The sequence below is a fragment of the Gossypium hirsutum genome, chromosome A05 (genome assembly GCF_007990345.1).
Source record: "Gossypium hirsutum isolate 1008001.06 chromosome A05, Gossypium_hirsutum_v2.1, whole genome shotgun sequence".
In the NCBI taxonomy this organism is placed as follows: Eukaryota; Viridiplantae; Streptophyta; class Magnoliopsida; order Malvales; family Malvaceae; genus Gossypium; species Gossypium hirsutum.
The window spans coordinates 106394599-106414568 of NC_053428.1; the positions used below are offsets into that span (position 1 = coordinate 106394599).

Consider the following 19970-nt stretch of genomic DNA (forward strand, 5'->3'; position numbering starts at 1 on the left):
CAAAATTAACTCCACCAACAGAGCATTATCAGATTCAAGCTCAACCTGTCGATACCCTTTGCCCCAAACTAGTTGAAACCCTTCTAACATTGACCTCGCTTCGATCCTAAACACTTTATCTTTCCCTAATGTCATCAAATAACCACATAACAAATTACCATCAGCATCTCTAATGACTCCTCCAATTGTAGCCGAGTAAAAGCTAAGTGAAATTGCACCATCTATATTAAGCTTAACACATCAACTCTCCGGAGCTGACCATTTCGTATCAGTAGCCATAGATCCCAAATGAAACATAGCTGTCAAGGGTGGAGAGTAATTTCTTGTCCAACTAATACTTGTATCTACCACATCCTGGACAGAGCTATGACTACTGAAAAACACTAACATATTCCTATTTTTCTATAATAACCAACAAACTATAGGAAATAACGTTTTCCAGTCAACTTCATGACTACCACAATTCCTATATTCTGCAAGTTCCAAACAACCCATTGGTCAAGAGGTAAGGAGAAGAATAATATTTGCTTATGATTTGGTACAATTGAAGTCTAGACTGCCTATGGAAATGGACAATCTCTAACTGAATGTAACTTGGACGCAAGGGTAAAACTACATCTCGAACAGTAGCCCTCACAAGCCATATGTCTCGTAAATCTCTCCTCATTAGTTAACAGCCTGTTCTTCCATATTAGCCAAATGAACACTCTAACCCGCTGAGGAACCTTGGCTTTCTAAAACAACTTCCAGACATTAGAGTTATTATCCGAACCAAACTGGTACATACCTCTATAGGTTTTCGCCATGGACAAGGCATTTCTAGCCGCCCATCTCCACAATAATCGATCATTTCCCGCATCCAATGAAGAAGGCAATAGCAAAGCTATTTGCATCACAATTGGATTTGGTAAAAAGCTTTTAAGACAGATCCAATCCCAATTCCTAAACTCATTAACTAAATCACAATCTCGCAAAGTGTCATCTGGTTGCTCGAATCCCACAAAGAAATTCCTTAGAGGACCAAAAAAAATCCCAACCTCAACTGGACGACAACAATCATCCCATTTTAAGAGGGTCGGTTTCCTAATCAGAATATGATCCCCCAAAAAATTGTGGACCACCTTTTCAATCTCACCACACACAGTTACACAAATACGAACTATAGACATAAAATAATTAGGAATAGGTATCAACACTAACTTAACTAACATAATTCTATTTGCCAGTGATAGTTTCTTAGCCTCCCACCCATTGAGTCTACTACGGACCTTATTCACCAAAAACTCAAAAGTGCCAACTCCAACTCTCTTATGAATAATCAGAAGACCAAGGTACAACCCCAAATCATCCACTCATCTATATCCCACATTCTTGCATATATCTAAAGCAACAGTTTCCAAAACATTAAGCGAGAAAAAAAAACTTGAGATTTGTTCCTATTCACTTTTTGTCCCGATAAATGACAGAAGGTATTTAAAATATCATTTACCACTTCACCTTGCTTTAGATCCACTTCACCAAATAGCATTAGATCATCAGCAAAAAATAAATGTGATAAAGCTGGACCTCCCTTAAGCAGAACCAGAGGCTTCCACCTCTCGTTATTCACTACTTCATCAATTAAGTGCCCCAATCTCTCCATACATAACACAAATAAGTAAGGAGATAATGGATCTCCTTGTCATAACCCCTTAGAAGGCCTAAATTCATTCGTGACCGTACCATTCCAGAGCGACCTAGAACGTAGCTGAAGACACACAATTCATAATTACTGTGATCAACATAGGTGACAACCCTACTTCTAAAAGTGTATCCCTTAAGAAGTCCCAATAAATTTTATCGTATGCCTTCTCGAGATTAATTTTTAGAATCATCCTCGATTTTTTGCCTTTAAAATTCCTCAAAGAATGTACCACCTATTGAGCAAGAACAATATTGTCCGAAATGCTTCTACCCATCACAAAGCTAGCTTGATTTTATTTAGTAAGCCTCGACATTAACGGTCGTAATCTATTAACAATTGACTTGGTGATTATCTTGTATTAAATTATACACAGGCTAATCAGATGAAATTGAGTGATACTTTCTGGACTATCAATCTTCGGGATTAGAACAACCAAATTTTTATTAATCCTGTGGTTCATTGGACAACCCTTAAACACCTGTCGCACCATCGAACAAACTGAAGGACCAACAGTATCACATTGAGTTTGATAAAACTTCGCATGGAAACCATCAGCTCCAGAAGCCTTAAGCGGAGCCATACCAAAAATTGCATTACAGATCTCTAAATCTGTCACCACCATCTCGAAACCACCCTTTTCCACTAGAGATAAATCCTGGAAATGACATCTGCAAGGCAAAAACCCATCAACTGAATAGTCTAAGGAAAATAGACTCTTATAAAAATCCACAACATGTTGTTTTAGAATAACAGGATCAAACTACCAATCAACCTCATCTACCTTAAGGCCCTTAATTTTGTTCCTTTTACGTCTAGCAAGAGTCCGTCCATGGAAGTATTTGGTATTTCTATCTCCATTCATGAGCCAAATTGACCAGGATTTCTGAAACCATAAGAGCTCATTATGCTTCAAAACCTCCTCCAATACTTGTCTCAATTCTATCTCTTGAATACAAAACCTCTTATTCGACCTTAACTCCAACAATTTTTGTTCTTCCTTCAACTATTAAATCAATTTTCTTTTTCAGCTAACGATGTTATCGTAGACACGCTTGTTCCAATATTGGACCTTAACTTGAAACTATTTCAGTATATTCACCATGGATTCTTCAGAATTCCAATTATTACTAACCAACATCCTCAACTTAGAATGAAGCATCCAACTGCCAAGACACCGGAAAGGTCTTGTCCCCCCCCTCACCTGGTGAGGTTTAAGGGACACTAAAATCGGGCGATGATCATATTTTAACCGATATAAATTTTGAATCAAAACAATCAGATGCAAACATATCAAAAATAGAATTCCCCAGACCCTGTCCAAACGTTGAGATAACCCTCCTCTACTCCATGTAAAACGAGATTCACAACAACCAAGTCCCGAAGTCCATTATTGAATAGAAATTCCTGAAAATGAGCACATCCGTTCCTAAACGTAGCCGCATCACCTCTCCTTTTAGACATATCCAAGATCGAATCAAAATCACCAGCAATGAGCCAAGGCTCATCACACGATTCAGCCATAGAATTCAAATAATCCCACAACATATGCCTACGATTCCTCTGGGGACTAGCATATATAGTCGAACAAAAAACCCATGTTGAATTTTGTTCATTACCAATCCACATGTGTACAGCCTGATAATGTAATACCAAAATTTTAACATTAATATTATCATTCTAGAACACCCAAATTCCACCAAAGAAAACATTCGCCTCAATTCTACAAGAGTTCGATACAAGAGTTCGAATACCCCAATTTGTTAATAACTCCATCATCACGAAAGCCACTTATCCGGGTCTCAAATAAAAAAAATGTCAGGACTAAACTCATGTCTATATTCAGATATAAACTTGTGTAAATGGGGATGTCTCGCTCCCTGAGAATTCCAAAAAATTAAATTTAAATCCATAAATATTAAAAAGATGAATTCAAGCATCAATCACAAAATACGAGCACAAGCAGCTTGCCCCAATATCACGATCAGAAACCGTTGCTCTTCCAATAGACTTAAGCCTAAAATTTTCACAAACCCCTTTACCATTTACCCTTAACCCTAACATCTCTTCTCCTAACCCCAACTTCCCCACTAGTCGTATCAATTATTTTCCTTATCGAAGAAATCACACCTTTCTTTCCTTCCACCATCGTTTCATTCCTGGTCAATAACATCACCGAGTTTTCCTCTAAAACACCAGCCCTATTCAACTCACTCACCACGTGATTGTCGACTGTTATCTCCTCCCCCTCGGCCTCCAACACAACAAACCTTGAACCCCCTTACCACTGACGCTTCTTACTTCTGATGAATCACGCGATTTCCCCCTCTACCGTCGCTCAACCATCATCCAAGGACCAAACGCCTCTTCGTTCACCCTAGTTTGAAGACCCGATTTCTCAGCCCCAAGCCACCAGAAACAATCACATCCTCCTCCATAGTTGATTTGTTTCTAGTGCATAACAACGATCTATGACCATCAAGCCCGCACGAGAAACAAATGTTAGGTAACCATTCATACTTAACTTTGTATCCTACCATTGATTCTAATTTTCGAAACCACTGGTTTTTTTCAAATCCACACTAATAGCCTATCTAGTGAACTGCCCTCTGACAGCCGCATCAGTTTGTGCATCGATACAAAAAGCCGGTCCAATCATACTTTCGATAGCCCTAAGCAGAAAATCAGAATAATATCCTTTGGACAACCCTGGTAAACAGATCCAAACTACATGAGTGTCAACCATACTATTGGTCTTCGAGAAATCGACTGACTAGGTTCTCACTGACAGGTAATGTCCAAAAACCACATAAGGACCACCTAACAACACATTGTCCAAATCATCCTTGTCCTGGAACCGGACAAGGTAGAAGTCACTTTCTAGATCCATCAACTGAAATTGGCCCCTGATATTCCACAGAATAGAGACCTTGTTGAGTAAGGTGTTGAAAGCTATTTTCCTACCCAGTAATTTGATCATAACTGATAAAGCCATTTTCTTTTCAATAAACCTATGAACACGATCAGCGAACATGATTGAAGGAATTTCATTCACTGTCTCCCTCCGTCATGTTAGATAAAATGGCAGCAACAACCAAACAATGAAACACTAAGAGCATAAGCTATTCAAACAGCAAGCAGAAAAACACAAAGCATCAAGAGCATAAGCTCTCGGTTAACAAGCAAAAGGAAAAAAAAAATATGTTTGATTGAAACCGAATGATGATACCATTTTCATTTCATTTCAAAATATAGAGTTACAAAAGTGGAATGTTTACCTAACAATTTTCACTAAATTTGGCAACTTGCCAATTAATAATTAAAAAGATGAAAGCATTATAGCTATCATTATGAAAGCATATTAGCTATTATTATGAAACCAAGTTGCATATCAACTTGTTTCAATTATAGCTATCATTACAAATATTAAAAATAAACAAAATAAACAAAATGCACCAAGTTGTTCCTTTGTTGCTTTACAGTTCATGTTCAACACTCCTCCTTGGACTGTAGGCAACAAACACCAATTGATTTCCTTAGAAATTCAAACCTGATTGTGCCAAGAGGCTTTGTCAAAATGTCAGCCAATTGATCTTGTGAGCTGCAATGTATTAGACTCACTTCTTTGGATTGGACAACTTCTCGAACAAAGTAAAACTTGAGCTTAAAATATTTGGTTTTGCCATGAAAAACAGGATTTTTAGAGATGGCAACTGCTGACTGGTTATCCACCAAAATTTCAGTAGGCTCGAGCTGTTCTTCATTCAAATCACATAGCAACTTCCTAAGCCAAATGGCTTGATTCACTGCTGCAGCTGCTGCTATGTATTCGGCTTCAGCAGTAGACTGAGCAACAGTTTGTTGCTTCTTTGAACTCCAACTGAAAACTCCCGAACCAAGTGTAAAGAAGTAGCTTGAAGTACTTCTCATATCATCAACTGATCCACCCCAGTCACTATCTAAGTAGCCAGTTAATTTCAGCTCACTTCCTTTCTTGAACATTACACCAAACTTCAAAGTACCTTTGACATACCTGAGTATTCTCTTTGCTGCTTTCAAATGAGTTGTATTACAGCTGTGCATGAATCTAGACAGTAGACTAACTGAATGCATAAGGTCAGGTCTGGTTGCTGTCAAGTAAAGTAAACATCCAATCAGGCTTCTATACTCCTTTTCATCTACCTTTTCTTCATTTCCAAAGCTGCTTAGTTTCTCTCCCACAGCTAATGGTGTGCTCACTGGTTTGCTGTTTTCCATATGAAACTTAGTGAGAATTTTCAAAGCAAATGCATGCTGGCTGATAAAAATACCTTGATCAGACTGGTCTACTTCCATACCAAGGAAGTAAGTCATGATTCCCAAGTCTGTCATGTCAAACATGTCTTGCATATTCTTCTTGAACTCCTGAATCAAATCGACCCTGCTTCCAGTCACTAATAGATCATCTACATATATTGAGACAATCAGCAAAGTCTCATCTTTGGACTTCTTTATAAACAAAGTTGTCTCACTCAAACTTTTCTCGAAATTGAGCTTAGACAGGTAAGCATCTATCCTGTCATACCAGGCTCGAGGAGCCTGTTTTAGTCCATAGAGTGCCTTTTTCAGCTTGTAAACCTTGTCCTCCTTTCCTTGGACTTTAAATCCATCAGGCTGTTCAACATAAATCTCCTCTTTAAGGAATCCATTCAGGAAAGCTGACTTGACATCAAGCTGATGGACCTTCCACTGTTTCTGTGCAGCCAAAGCAAACAGGAGCTTTATGGTCTCCAGCCTTGCTACTGGAGCAAATGTCTCCTCAAAATCAATGCCAAACTGTTGATTGTACCCTTTCACCACAAGCCTTGCCTTGTGCTTGTTCAAAGAGCCATCAGCATTGAATTTGGTCCTGAAAACCCATTTGACACCTATGACCTTCTTCTGATCAGGTCTATCTACCAGATCCCAAGTGTCATTCTTATGGATCATGTCGATTTCAGCCTCCATAGCCTTCTTCCAGCTCTTGCTTCTTGCAGCTTCTTCATAGCTTGAAGGCTCAATAATGGCCACATTGCATCTTTGGTAGATATCAGCAATAGACCTGGTCCCTCTCACAGGAGTATCATCTACATTGGCATTACTGACTTCATTTTCTGCTAATTCCAGATTGTTGTCAATCTGCTCTTCTTCAAACTGACTTGTGTTAGAGCCATCTAGACTCCAAAACCTTCCTTCATCGAATTTGACATCCCTGCTTACCAAAATCTTCTTGGTTGAAGGATCAAATACTCTGTAGCCCTTCTTGCAGCTACTGTAGCCAACAAATATACCAGGAACTGATCTCTTCTCAAGCTTGGTTCTTCTTTCTGCAGGGACAAGTACAAAACACATGCAACCAAACACTTTTAAATGGGAAACTGTTGGTTTAAGATCATACCATGCTTCAAAAGGAGTTTTATCATTTAAAGCATGTGTTGGCAGCCTATTGAGCAGGTACACTAAGGTGTTGACACCTTCAGCCCAAAAAATGTTTGGAAGCTTGCTTTGAAACAACAAACACCTGGTCATGTTCATCACTGTTCTGTTCTTCCTTTCACATACTCCATTTTGCTGAGGAGTATACACTGTGGTCAATTGATGATGAATCCCAGCCTGCTCACATAGCTTCTGAAATCTTTCAGACAAGTATTCAGAACCATTGTCTGTCCTCAAGGCCTTAATCCTGCAGCCTTTTTGATTTTCTGCCAATGCCTTGAACTTTCCAAAAACTTCAAACACTTCTGACTTTTGTTTCATGAAATAAACCCAGCAAAATCTGGTCAGATCATCAATAAACAGTATAAAATACTTACTGCCATTCAGTGAAGGAGTCTTCATTGGTCCACAGACATCTGAGTGCACCAATTCAAGTCTTTCTCGAGCCCTCCATGCTTGGTTTACTGGAAAAGGCAACCTGGCCTGTTTACCAAGCTGACATACTTCACAAACAGACTCATTTGCATCAACCTTAATCATGTCCTCTGTCAAACTCATCTTGTGCAGCAAATTGAGTGACCTGAAATTGACATGGCCAAATCTTCTATGCCACAGATCAGCATTGTCAACTGAACTTGTATAGGCTCTTCTCTCAAGTTGGCTCACATCCAACATAAAACACCTATCTGCCATGGGTGCTGAAACAACTTCTCTACCAAGAATATCATTAATAACACAAGAATCATTCTTGAAAACTAGAGAGTAGCCTTTCTTAACCAGCTGACCTACACTAAGTAGATTTTGATCTATTTCAGGTACATAAAGCACATCTGAAATAACCTTGTTACCTGAACTAGTGTTGATCACAACATCACCTCTGCCTTTAGCTTCAATCAGATTCCCATTGCCTATTCTGACCTTTGAAGCAAAACTCCTGTCAAGATCCTTGAACAGGCTCTCATTTGATGCCATGTGATGTGAGCAGCCACTATCCACAAGCCAACTGTATTTGGATTTGCTTGTGGTTGTAGAACATGAGGCAGTGAAGACATGCTCCTCCTGAGCTTGAAGATCTTCAGCAGTCTTGGCTTGTACTGGCAGAGTTTGTGACTTTTCTTAATTTCTACAAATCTTTTCATGATGACCATACTGCTTGCAGCTCTTGCATTGGATGTCTGGTTTGTTCCAGCAATACTTCTCCAAATGGTTAGTCTTCTTGCAGTGAACGCATGGTGGAAACCTCCTTCTACCGACATCTTTCTTTGATCTTTCCCTCTTTTCAAACCAAGGCTTCTTAGCTTTCTAACTTGAGCTGGAGCCTTCTCTGATCTTTGCTTGAAAAGCACCTTCAGGACTTTCCTCCTGCCTACTTGCTCTTCTCTGCTCAAGTGCATAAAGTGAGTTAACCAACTCAGACAAAGAAATGGTTGTGAGATCTCTCGAGTCCTCCAATGAGGAGATTTTTGACTCAAACCTTTCAAGTAAGGTGGTAATAACCTTCTCAACAACCCTGCTGTCACTGAAATCTTCTCCAAGGAGTCTAATATTATTGACAGTAGCCATAATCCTATCAGAATATTGCTTGATAGTTTCTGACTCCTTCATCTTCAAATTTTCAAACTCCCTTCTAAGATTAATTACTTGTTGCTGCCTTGTCTTGTCTGATCCCATGAACTCCTCTTTCAGCTTATCCCAAGCTTGTTTGGGTGAGTCACAAGCCATGATGCGAGTAAAAATTACATCAGACACTCCATTTTGTAGGCAGGCCATGGCTTTATGCTTCTTGGCTCGCTCCTCACCATGTTGCTTGATCTGAGCAATGGTTGGATTTGCTCTCAATGGTAGTGGCTCGACATCATTTTCAACTGCACTCCACAGATCAAGTGCTTGGAGGTAAGTTTTCATTTTAACTATCCAAATGTGGTAGTTTTCTCCAGCAAAAATTGGTGGTGGAGGAGGTGCAAAGCTCATGTTGCTGAAACTGATTTTGCAGAAGCAAAACTGACTTTGTTTTGAAAACTAAAACAAAACCACAAAGGTCCTCAAAGATAGGATGCTCTGATTACTATTTGTTAGATAAAATGGCAGCAACAACCAAACAATGAAACACTAAGAGCATAAGCTCTTCAAACAGCAAGCAGAAAAACACAAAGCATCAAGAGCATAAGCTCTCGGTTAACAAGCAAAAGGAAAAAAATATGTTTGATTGAAACCGAATGATGATACCATTTTCATTTCATTTCAAATATAGAGTTACAAAAGAGGAATGTTTACCTAACAATTTCCACTAAATTTGGCAACTTGCCAATTAATAATTAAAAAGATGAAAGCATTATAGCTATCATTATGAAAGCATATTAGCTATTATTATGAAACCAAGTTGCATATCAACTTGTTTCAATTATAGCTATCATTACAAATATTAAAAATAAACAAAATAAACAAAATGCACCAAGTTGCTCCTTTGTTGCTTTACAGTTCATGTTCAACACGTCGTCACATCCTCATCCTGTAACTCGAAATCCTCTTCCATACAAACATTCCCATCTAGAATTGATGAATCACCCATCAACTTAGCCTTATACGAATCCTTGGCCACGTTCTCCTCTTGCACCATCTACCCGTTCCCATCCATTGTCGAGTCAAATACCTCCATAGATAACTCCGGCCGTTGTCTTACTTTCTTCTTAGCCCTTCCAACACCACAATTCAAAGCCGTAGAATTCACCCCTACTACAAAGTCAACCAGAGATAGTGTTTCAGACATAAACGCTTAATTTGATAAAGCTCTACTTTTAATTAATATTAGAGTCCTAAAATACATCAAATTTATCTTGATAAACATCCACTAAATAATAAAATATTTATAAATATATATATATCCATTATTTGCTATTAAATTATCTTTTCCTTATAAATTATCTATAAATTTTTTTATTAATAATTTAATAAGTTTTTTGTTTAATTTAAAAATATGAAATATGCTGTTTAGTTTTGCCCACCTCCTGAATAAGCATAATTTTTAATTTAATTTTAATTCAAGCTTAAACAGATCTTAATCATAAATACATTGTCCAGGGCCAGCTACATACAAGGCTAAGCCTACCGAGCAGGACCATTATTATTTAATTTAGATCTTATGAAGAAATATAATATTATAGCGTAAATATTTAAAAAAATAGTTATATATTTTAAATTTCAATAAATATTAAAATGCTTAAGATTAAATTAAAAATAATTTTTTAAAAGATAAAAAAAATATAAGTGGTTTAAACGAGTCTAAACTAGTATTATTTGAATTGGACTGAATAGTTTGGTTGAATCAAGAATCATTGAAGTGTTGATTCAGGGAGTAACAAAAAACCGATTGACCTGTAAACCAATACAAATCGATTGAACCGGTTTAAATGACCGATTAAACTGGCAGGTGAATTAGATTTCATAATTTTTAATAATCAAGTGTTTGTACATATTTTATCTATATATTTATTTAACTCTTCAAGTTTATAAATTTTATCAATTTAATATTGATTTAACAAATTTAACTCGTAACATTATACATTCTATCAATTATTACACAACATGTATAAATATCGAAAGTTAAATTTATTATTATACCAATTAAATTTTGTACAATTGACAGAAAATAATAACATCGCGACTAATCATCCTTAGTTGCTTTGACAAGAATTAAGTTGCTCTAATTCTTTTCTAGAAAAACCAATTAAAATTGAAAAGAATTGAAGAAGTGTTTTTACCTATAATATTTTGAGCATTCCTTTCTTAGATTCTTTAAAATGTCGTAACAAAGTTTGAGAGGATTTGGAGAATATTTTTGGTTATTCGATCATGTTATTTTCCACAAAACAAATATATCATAATTTTTTTTTTAAATGTGCTTACACATAAATTTTCAACATTCACGTAATCGCTTTTTTATTTTCTTAAAATACGTGTAACAAAAAATAAGTAGGAAATCCTAATTTGATCAATAACTGGAAAAAAAAATTAGTCCCACCCTCAATGGATCAATTTCAAACATTCGATTTTCATTTGCCTTTTTAAGAGTTTAAGCCCACCAAATGACTTTAATTCAAGTCTTAGATTTATTCCAACTTAAACTTCATCATGTGTAAATCTTCTCTAGATTTATGAATTGGCCGTGTAGCATGGTATGAGTACATTAATGAAACTTGGCTCTCAAATATTGTTATTAAGAAAGAAGACACTAATACAAGTTTCAGCAAATCTACAGCCCCTTGGCTTGGGCATCATTCCCACTGATAGGCAAACCAATCAAAATTACGTTAGTTCTCACGTCTGAATCTTTTGATCAACCTAGCAAAATGGCAGCTAATATCATCTGGGATTTACAGCACTGTTAGCCATCTTTCATCACATGATTATGTCTAACAATACAAGGGCCATTTTTCAAAAAGCCAAGCCATTCAAAGCTAAAGCTGCAACAAACAGTATTAACCTGATCACTTTCCCAAAGAAAATATTTTCACATTCCTACATGTCGCAATATCGTTCAGACACCACTCTTACTCGTCACAAATGAATGATGCAATATGGTTTTAACATCACAAGGAGAAAGAAATTTGTGTTCAGAGTGCTAATCTAGCACTAAAAAATCCGCAAATATATTATAAATCTAACAAGGAGAAATGTCAAATTACATTTAAAGAACAACATAATTCACATTTCAATGATAAAACTAAAATTATAGAGCAAGCTATGCTCAACACAAAAATGTATAACTAGAACTACAGGACTGGCTGCACCCAATATCCATCAAACATCACTACTGAGTGCTGAATGTAAATCTTTCATCGGTACTAGCATAATAATAAAGTTAAAGTTCAACTGGAAGATGAAAGAGAAATGGCAACCTGAAGATTATTGTTGGAGTTCCAAAGTAGGAAGAATTCACCACTCCAGTCACTGCCATCATCCGAGCTTACTCTATTTAACGCCTTCAAACAAAATTAATGAGAGAAATATAAAAATGATACCAGTTGACCAAATGCCCTTGGATCATGATGTACACAATGTAGCCAAAAGAATGCGAACAATGATTCTGTGCAAGGGTCTCAAATGTAGAAACAGCGGAACAGTTATGCAAGTGCATAACTTAAACTAAGCTGCCTGACATAGATTTAATGCAAGTGCATGTAACAAGTAGAAACCCGTGTTACTGCAGAGAAATAGCTCAAATATGAACATGCACGAATCCAAGCAGCTTTGTCCTTCAAGTCCGTCTATAATCAATTGATCTTCCTAAGAGTGTTAACATAAGTATAACTAGAAAATGAAACAAAAAGCTTCCGAAACCTGCAAAACCAACATAAACAATCTAAGAAAAATGCTAAATCAAGGAGATGATCCAAATAGACCCATGATATGGAATCTGTTATGATTAATCAAGGAGTTCAATTCATATATAAAAAAAGAAGAAGAAGAAGATAATTTCAGAAAGAAAACAAGAAGAAATTTTGTTAAGTTTTCACAACCACCATTGGCCACGCTCAATTTTACTCTTTTATAATTTAATGGGAAGCATACATACCAAACCCATTGGCTTGAGTGTTCAGCCATTGCCTGGAAGCTCTTCAATGGATGCTCATTAAGCAAGCAATGCATTACACCACTTGGATGTTGCATGACGTCTAAATTTGACATCCAAATGTCAAACAGTCCACTATACTTGCGCATTATATTTATACTCACCTAAAACAATCAGGGTAGAAAGAAAAAAATATCATAATTCAAAAATTATGGAGAAAACCCAGAAATAACATGATATGTCAAATCTTATACAGAGAAAAGTTTATTAAGGCCACTGATTTGTTCAAGGGTCTTTCTCCTTCACTAGCTCAATGCAATAACTTGGTCAACATTCTAGAGTAACTAAACAAGAAAATCATTTGATTGGAGTCCATAGAACAAAGAAAGAACGAATGTATTCAACTTAAATTTTGATCATAATGGAAGGGGATAGACGACAAGAAAGAGAATTTAGAAGTGGCAAAATTAATGCTAGTAAATCTTTGATCATGGACACTTAGGTAACTTTGTACTAGAATTGAAAGCAGTGTTGTTTTTCAGGAAAGCAAAGCTTGTACGCAAGAAGGTCAATATGGACAAAGGCTACAAGACATAAACCAGAAACTACTAGTGTTTACCTCTTCTTTTCCTATTCCTATTTAACTCTTATGATCGGCAATAGATTAGGGAAAATTAAATTCAGGGGCATGCAGAAAAGTTTAGGGCATATCAAAACACATAAATTTTATACAGTTAAACAATTCAATGAAGAAATGAACTGAGAATTGAAAATGAGGAAAATTTTCCATCAGTCAGCTTGGAACCAAATTAGCAACTCAAAAAGAATTAAAAGGGGTGGCAGAAAGGCAACTTACAAGTTCCCAGGCTTCAATATTCCCCGGTGAAGAATCACGCAGGAACTTGCTGTTAATACAAGAAAAAGAAAGTAAAAGAGAATTCAAAATACATTTATGGTGATGAACAGTATTAAAATTATATTTAAGAAATAGTTAAGAAAGCACAGAATTTTATCAAGTACATGCAATTATGCAGATAGTACAACTGAATTGTTACTTGTGACAATATTGTGATTTTAGGAGTTTATATACGCAAATAGCAATGTGATCTAAATCAATGATTAAGTTATACTATAACACTAAAAGATCATGTTCTTTTTTTTTTAATAAAGTTAAAATAAATTTAGCTTGGGACCAATTTAAATCAATTCAACATAAATTTACATGTAAACAAATACACATGCTAATGTTTCATTTTTCTTTTCTTTTTTTTTTTTTGGGGGGGGGGGTGTCGAGGGGGAGGAGGGTGGAGGAGAAAGCCAAGGACCTTCAGGCTCCCATTACCTGCCGACTTTTTATATTACTACCTAAAACAACAAATTAACATTTCCCATGCTTCCATACATCTCGAACACCTTAATTTTTGTATGGTTTCTTTTTGGTCATTCCAAAACATGAAATTTCCCTCTTCATAGAGAGGCGAACCCCAGGTATTACAAATAGCCCACTATTCTTCATTTAAAAGGGCAGCTTGATGAACTCTTAGGATTCTAATATCTTTCATATGTTCAAAATCATTTTTACAGCATTCTAGATGGCACAATCTTTTATTCAGCACTAATTTATTTCTTGCAAGGCAGACTATTTTCCATCTCATCGATTTCATGCAAGACACTGATCAAGAGGGTCCAAACTCCAAAGTGCTCGTATGCAATTACACCGGTCTCACGAAGTTTTACTAAACTATCTTCAAAATTCTCCTACTTGGATTATAAATGCAACTTCATCATATCTAGACAGCGTAGGTCATATCACAATATCCTTTTTTCTTTTCAATTTTTTTTTAAAAAAAAAGAAAAACGACAAAATGGTGAGTTTCTAAAGCAAGATATGGCACATAGACTCCATCTAGAAATGGTAGAAGTACTATTCTAGAGATCACAAGAGGAAGAATAAATCTTAGGCCCATGTAATTAAGAGCTTACAGCATTGAATGGTTGCATGAAAACACCAGTACATTTTAATTTATGGTAATGCCACATGCTATGAGGCAACATTTAAAACATTACTTCTGTGCAATTGAGTTGAAAAATATAATATAACTTACCGTACCCCATAATGCACATCACCATGGTTGCAATGACCCGAAACACCATAGCTATCAAATGTAATAATCTAAAGAACAAATAGAAGCAGGAATAAGAGAAATAGGAAATGAAAGATCTTAATAAACAAGTGCAGTAACAGAAAACTATTGCTGAGCCAAAAAAAAGTTGCAGAAAATTATCTCTTCAAAATGTGTATTGCTCACCATTCCCAAATACAAGAATCTCTTAGCCTAACTTGGAAATTTTATACAGTGATATAGAGGGAAATCATCTTAAATGAATTAAAGCAACCAAGCATGTAGGCCAAATAAACAACAGAGCTAAGAATATACCACATCAATCACATGACTGTAAACCTCCTCTTCTATGATCTGTGCCACTAAACCATGGTTCCAGACTTGACCAAAACCATCCTGGTATGGAAAAAATCAAATTATAAACTCCTCTTAACTCATTTTATCAATTAACAGCAGATCGAAGATTAGGTAATCCTGGAGCTATATCCAGCCAAACAAGTTTTGCAGTTTTCACTACAGATGAAAACACATCAGTTTCCCAGCATCAAACATGCCAAATAATGAACAGAGTGATTCAGAATCCATAAAACCTAAAATAAAGAGACTTAATAGTATAACCTGCAATTCTGGGTGGTCCAAAACGTTCACTTGTTGAAGTTGAATCTGCATTTATAAATTTAAAACAGCTAAAAGCACAGTATAGTAGGTAGATAAAGTTCAAAATAGAATATATGTCAAGAGATGCAAGGATATCTTGTAGCTAGAGAAACCCAAGATCAGGTTGTTGTAGGCATTAGAATAAATGGATTACTTAAGCAGTTAGACCCCATCTATGCTTTATAGGATAATAAGAGCACCTTGTGAACTACACAAGCACGATAAAGCTCATCTTTTCTACTGCTTCCCATGCCATCTGCGTTACCTGCACAAAGAAAATGAAGTAACAATAACAGCAAATTTATTCACATAATTACATGGAAGGGGAAAGAAGGACACTATTTTTAGAACACATGACAAGGTTTTGTTTTTGACCCGTACCGTATGCCTTGGCTTTTTAGAGACATGGATGGTAGCTAGACAGATTATTGGTAATACACAAAATTACCCACTTGGCATAGGAAAATGGATTCAAACCAAAGAAAGGAGATGAAAATACAATCTCCCCCTGAAGTAGATTACATTATTGTTGATACATATCCTAAGATAATGAGCTGTCTACATTACATTATTATTGTCTAATTAAAACTCCGAATCCACAATGAACAAAGCATTTGGTGAAAGAGATTGATAACAACTTAACCCTACTTTAGTTAGCTTATGGTTTTAGAGCAGCCATTAGAAAATAAAAGACATTTTTATTGTCAATACACTCCATAATTCTTTTGCAGTTAAGTGCCAAGGATCCTATAGTTTCCCCCTTCATGTAAGACCTTCAACCAAAAAGGAGAATCTTAATGCAGATACATACTAAGGAAAACTCAAAAACCTCAGTTCTTGATTACATCAAACATTTGCTGACATAGAAAGGAAAAACTCAAAATCTCGGTTCTTGACTACATTAGACATTTACCTACTCAGAGATGAAGGCTCACATCATTTGAAGTGAAAAAGATTCAGAAGAAAAGATTTCTAGATGCAAGAAATATTAAAAAAGTAAAATAATCAGAACACTTGAGGATGAAAATGCAATACCAATAGACAAGCATAATAGGTAAAGATTGTGCCCTTTTGAAGTCAAGTAGTTTATTGTAGGTGAAAAGAACCTGCAACAGAACACAAAAATACCATACTACTATATTAAATTGATTCAAATAACATTCACAACTGAAACCTTAGAACCAAAGACAGAACTGCAGGAGCAAAGCTGTCACTTGAATCACAAAAAGGTCAAGGGTAAATAAATTACACCAAATCAATCATTTACAAAAGAAATTGTACTAACTACTGATTTTATCAATAAATTCAATAAAAAATCCATTCTCATCCATAGAATAAACAATTTATAATTGAAAAAACCTAAAGTGTACTCGGAGACAAATGCAACTACTGATATTTATAGAAAATTGAAAACGTCGAATAAATAAATCTTATACTAATTAATATAGTACATTTATGTCATGAAATCAATTGGTAGAAAGGCAACAAGGCAGGGCAGTGCATGGAAACAACTTAAGAATAAAGCTATAAGAGAGCTAGCGCCTAAGCCACGAGCTAAAAAGATGGATAAGTAGGAGCTGAGTATAGAGCTTGAGCCAGGAGCAGACAAATTGAAATATCAGAAATGTTATGGCTGAGCTGTTAATTGCTTATCAGCTTAGTCTAAATAATTGTGTAGTTGTCTAGCTTCTAGATTCTGTAGAAGACACCTGTCTATTTGCAAATATATATATACCAGATGATTCACATTTTCTCATGAATGAAAATTATCAAAATTTATGTTTCATCTCTAAACTCTCCTCTTTTTCTGGTCTCTATCTTCTTCCCTCCTCTCAGTTACCTCTTCTTCTTCAAGTGTTCTTTACTAGTCACTTATTCTGTGACAACTGGTAATCAGAGCCACATTGATTCCACTCAAACAAGTGCACACAAGAAAAAACCAAGAAATGACTGGAGATATTAGCCTAGATTCTTTGGAGGAACAGGTTCATAATCTTCAGCTTCAGATGGAAGCTTTACAAGCTTCAAAAGCTACACCTCCTAAGCTGTGGGAAGAGCAAAAGCGAAGCATTGATGCCAAACTAGCCGAGAACAAAAGATATATCATGAAACTGTTTGAACTTTTAACTCAAAGAAAGAAAGTTCAAGGTCAATCTGAAACTGTGGAGGTGATCAGCACAACTAGTACACCAAAAACTGAGATAAACGAGGTAAATGTGCAAGCCGGAGATGAAGTTGCTGCCAAATTCGAGATTGTCATCACTAAACAACCTCTACTTCATCATGAATACTGCAACATGGTATCAAAGCTGAGTAATGATTTACCTAGAAGCTTGGTCAGCTGGTTTTATGACTCAAACACAGGCAGAAATTTGTAGTGTGCATCTAACGTTTATGCCTCAAGACCGGGCTAAAAAGGATGACCAGAACCATATTGTTATTGATGACCATGGTAAGTACTCAAACCATAAACAAATTGGTTTGTTGTCCAAAATTAAGTTAGAGAATGATGACCTACCTCCCATAGCTGATGTTAAACCATTCAATACTAGTGAATCCACCTATGATTTTACTACCAATTCCACCATCCCCACAATAACTTCCTCCAAATTCATAGCTAAAGTGAGTAAGCTTCAAAAGCTTGCCAACAAATTCAAGAAGCCAACTGAATCCAACAAAATTTTCCAATTACTACACACTAGTCTACACCAAAATCGTTCACCGCCTCTGATTGGCAAATTATATCTCATTGATTGATGACATCTTTCAACACCGAAAATGGCACAATGATAATTCCTTGAAAGGCTCACTAAATTGCCTGATGGTATTTTACAGCAAAGTTGGCATGATCAATTCTGCCCAGAAATTGTTCGACAAAATGCTAGAACTAAAATGCCGTCCTACTATATTAAATTGTAGAATCAGTAGAAGACACCTGTCTATTCGCATATATATATATATATGTGTGTGTGTGTACATATATGTACCAGATGATTCACATTTCCTCATGAATGAAAATTATCAAAATTTATCTTTTCTCTCTAAATTCTCCTTTGTTTCTGATCTCCATCTTCTTCTCTCTTCTCGCAATTACCCCTTCTTCTTCAAGTGTTCTTTACTAGTCACTTATTCTGTGACGATTTAGTCATTCAATCATTTTGCGATCATTATGATTTTAGTTTTAATAGCTTACACATTACAGAAAACAAAAGCATAAAAAATCAGTAGTGCAACAACAAACGAGAGGTCAATTCGTTCTAAAAATCGAAAATTAAAGAGCTTTCTTCAGAAACTTACATGGACTCATCATCAGGGTGCGCAACAACCAGCAAGACATTTTTTTTGTGCAAAGGTGTACCTAGTTTCAATGGGTAAATAAATATTAATTGAAACAAAACCAACAGGTAAAAGAAATCTGAAAAAAAAAATGGAGTTACCTTCATTTAAAAATGTGGGTTTTGAATGGGAGAAGAAAATCTTCCAAAGAGAAGCTACCCAGACGATGGAAATTGAAATAATGATAAAAATCAATCCCATAAGAAAGACAAACAAAAATATACGGAAAAGATTAAGAAAAATAATCAAATATTCATATAATATAAGGTTTCCTGGCGGGAGAATGAAAAGGAATTGGGAAGGCAAACAGAAATGAAAGAAAAATGGTTCAAGTAGATCTTTTCTGTATATATACTCAGTAAAAGGGAAGAGATTATTGTCATTATTTTATTTTCAGTTAAATTCTGCTATTAGCCTCTGTAGTTTGTAAAATTTGTGTATTTGAATTTTTAATCCCTGTATTTTTTAAAATTTCAAATTTCAGTCCTCAACAGACAGTAACTATTAAATTTATTATGTAAAAGTTCTGCTATTTCTAAAATCTAATATTCCAAACATATTATCATACGAGTAATCTCATGTTAGCTTATTATTTTCAAATATTATTTACCAAAAATCTAATTAATAGATTAACCACTATCATTTGCGTTAAAAATAAAAATATATATAAAAATTTAGAATGATTCAATTGGAGAAAATTGATTAAATCTATAATTGCACACTTAGTATAAACTAAAATTGAATTTAAGTAAACAGATTTAATAATTATCGTTTGAGTCAAGACTAAATTTTAAATTTTATAAAGTACAATGACTAAAAGTGATTAATATGAAAAATACAGAAATTAACATTGATCAAATAAAAATATAAAAACTAAATCTATAACTTTTACAAAGTACTGTCGAATTAATCGTAACATAAGCATAAATAAAAAAAATTAAATTATTATAAAGGAATAATACTAAAATAAGCCCTCAAAATATAATGAAATAGTCAAACAAGACCCTATTCTTTAATTTGAAGAAATTAAATCCTCAAACTGTTGTTTTTTCATTTGTTCATAATAATAAAAATCTGATGTGGTATCTATCACAGCATTATATTGTACTTTTTAATTTATAACATATTGCCTTAATTTCCAAAAAGTTTT

At 35.3% G+C, this 19970-nt stretch overlaps 1 protein-coding gene across 1 annotated transcript; it reads right to left on the minus strand.

Annotated features, from left to right (window-relative positions):
- Positions 1–11759: 11759 nt before the first annotated feature.
- LOC107959595 (N-acetylglucosaminyl-phosphatidylinositol de-N-acetylase) lies at positions 11760–19172 on the minus strand. Its single transcript, XM_016895678.2, has 10 exons — positions 18922–19172; positions 18782–18842; positions 16520–16590; positions 15685–15749; positions 15446–15490; positions 15143–15223; positions 14810–14877; positions 13561–13609; positions 12708–12868; positions 11760–12472 (listed from the first exon to the last, which is right to left on the minus strand). Exons 1-10 carry the CDS (start codon positions 19019–19021, stop codon positions 12406–12408), a joined length of 768 nt encoding a protein of 255 aa, XP_016751167.1. The 5' UTR covers positions 19022–19172; the 3' UTR covers positions 11760–12405.
- Between the last annotated feature and the right edge of the window lie 798 nt (positions 19173–19970).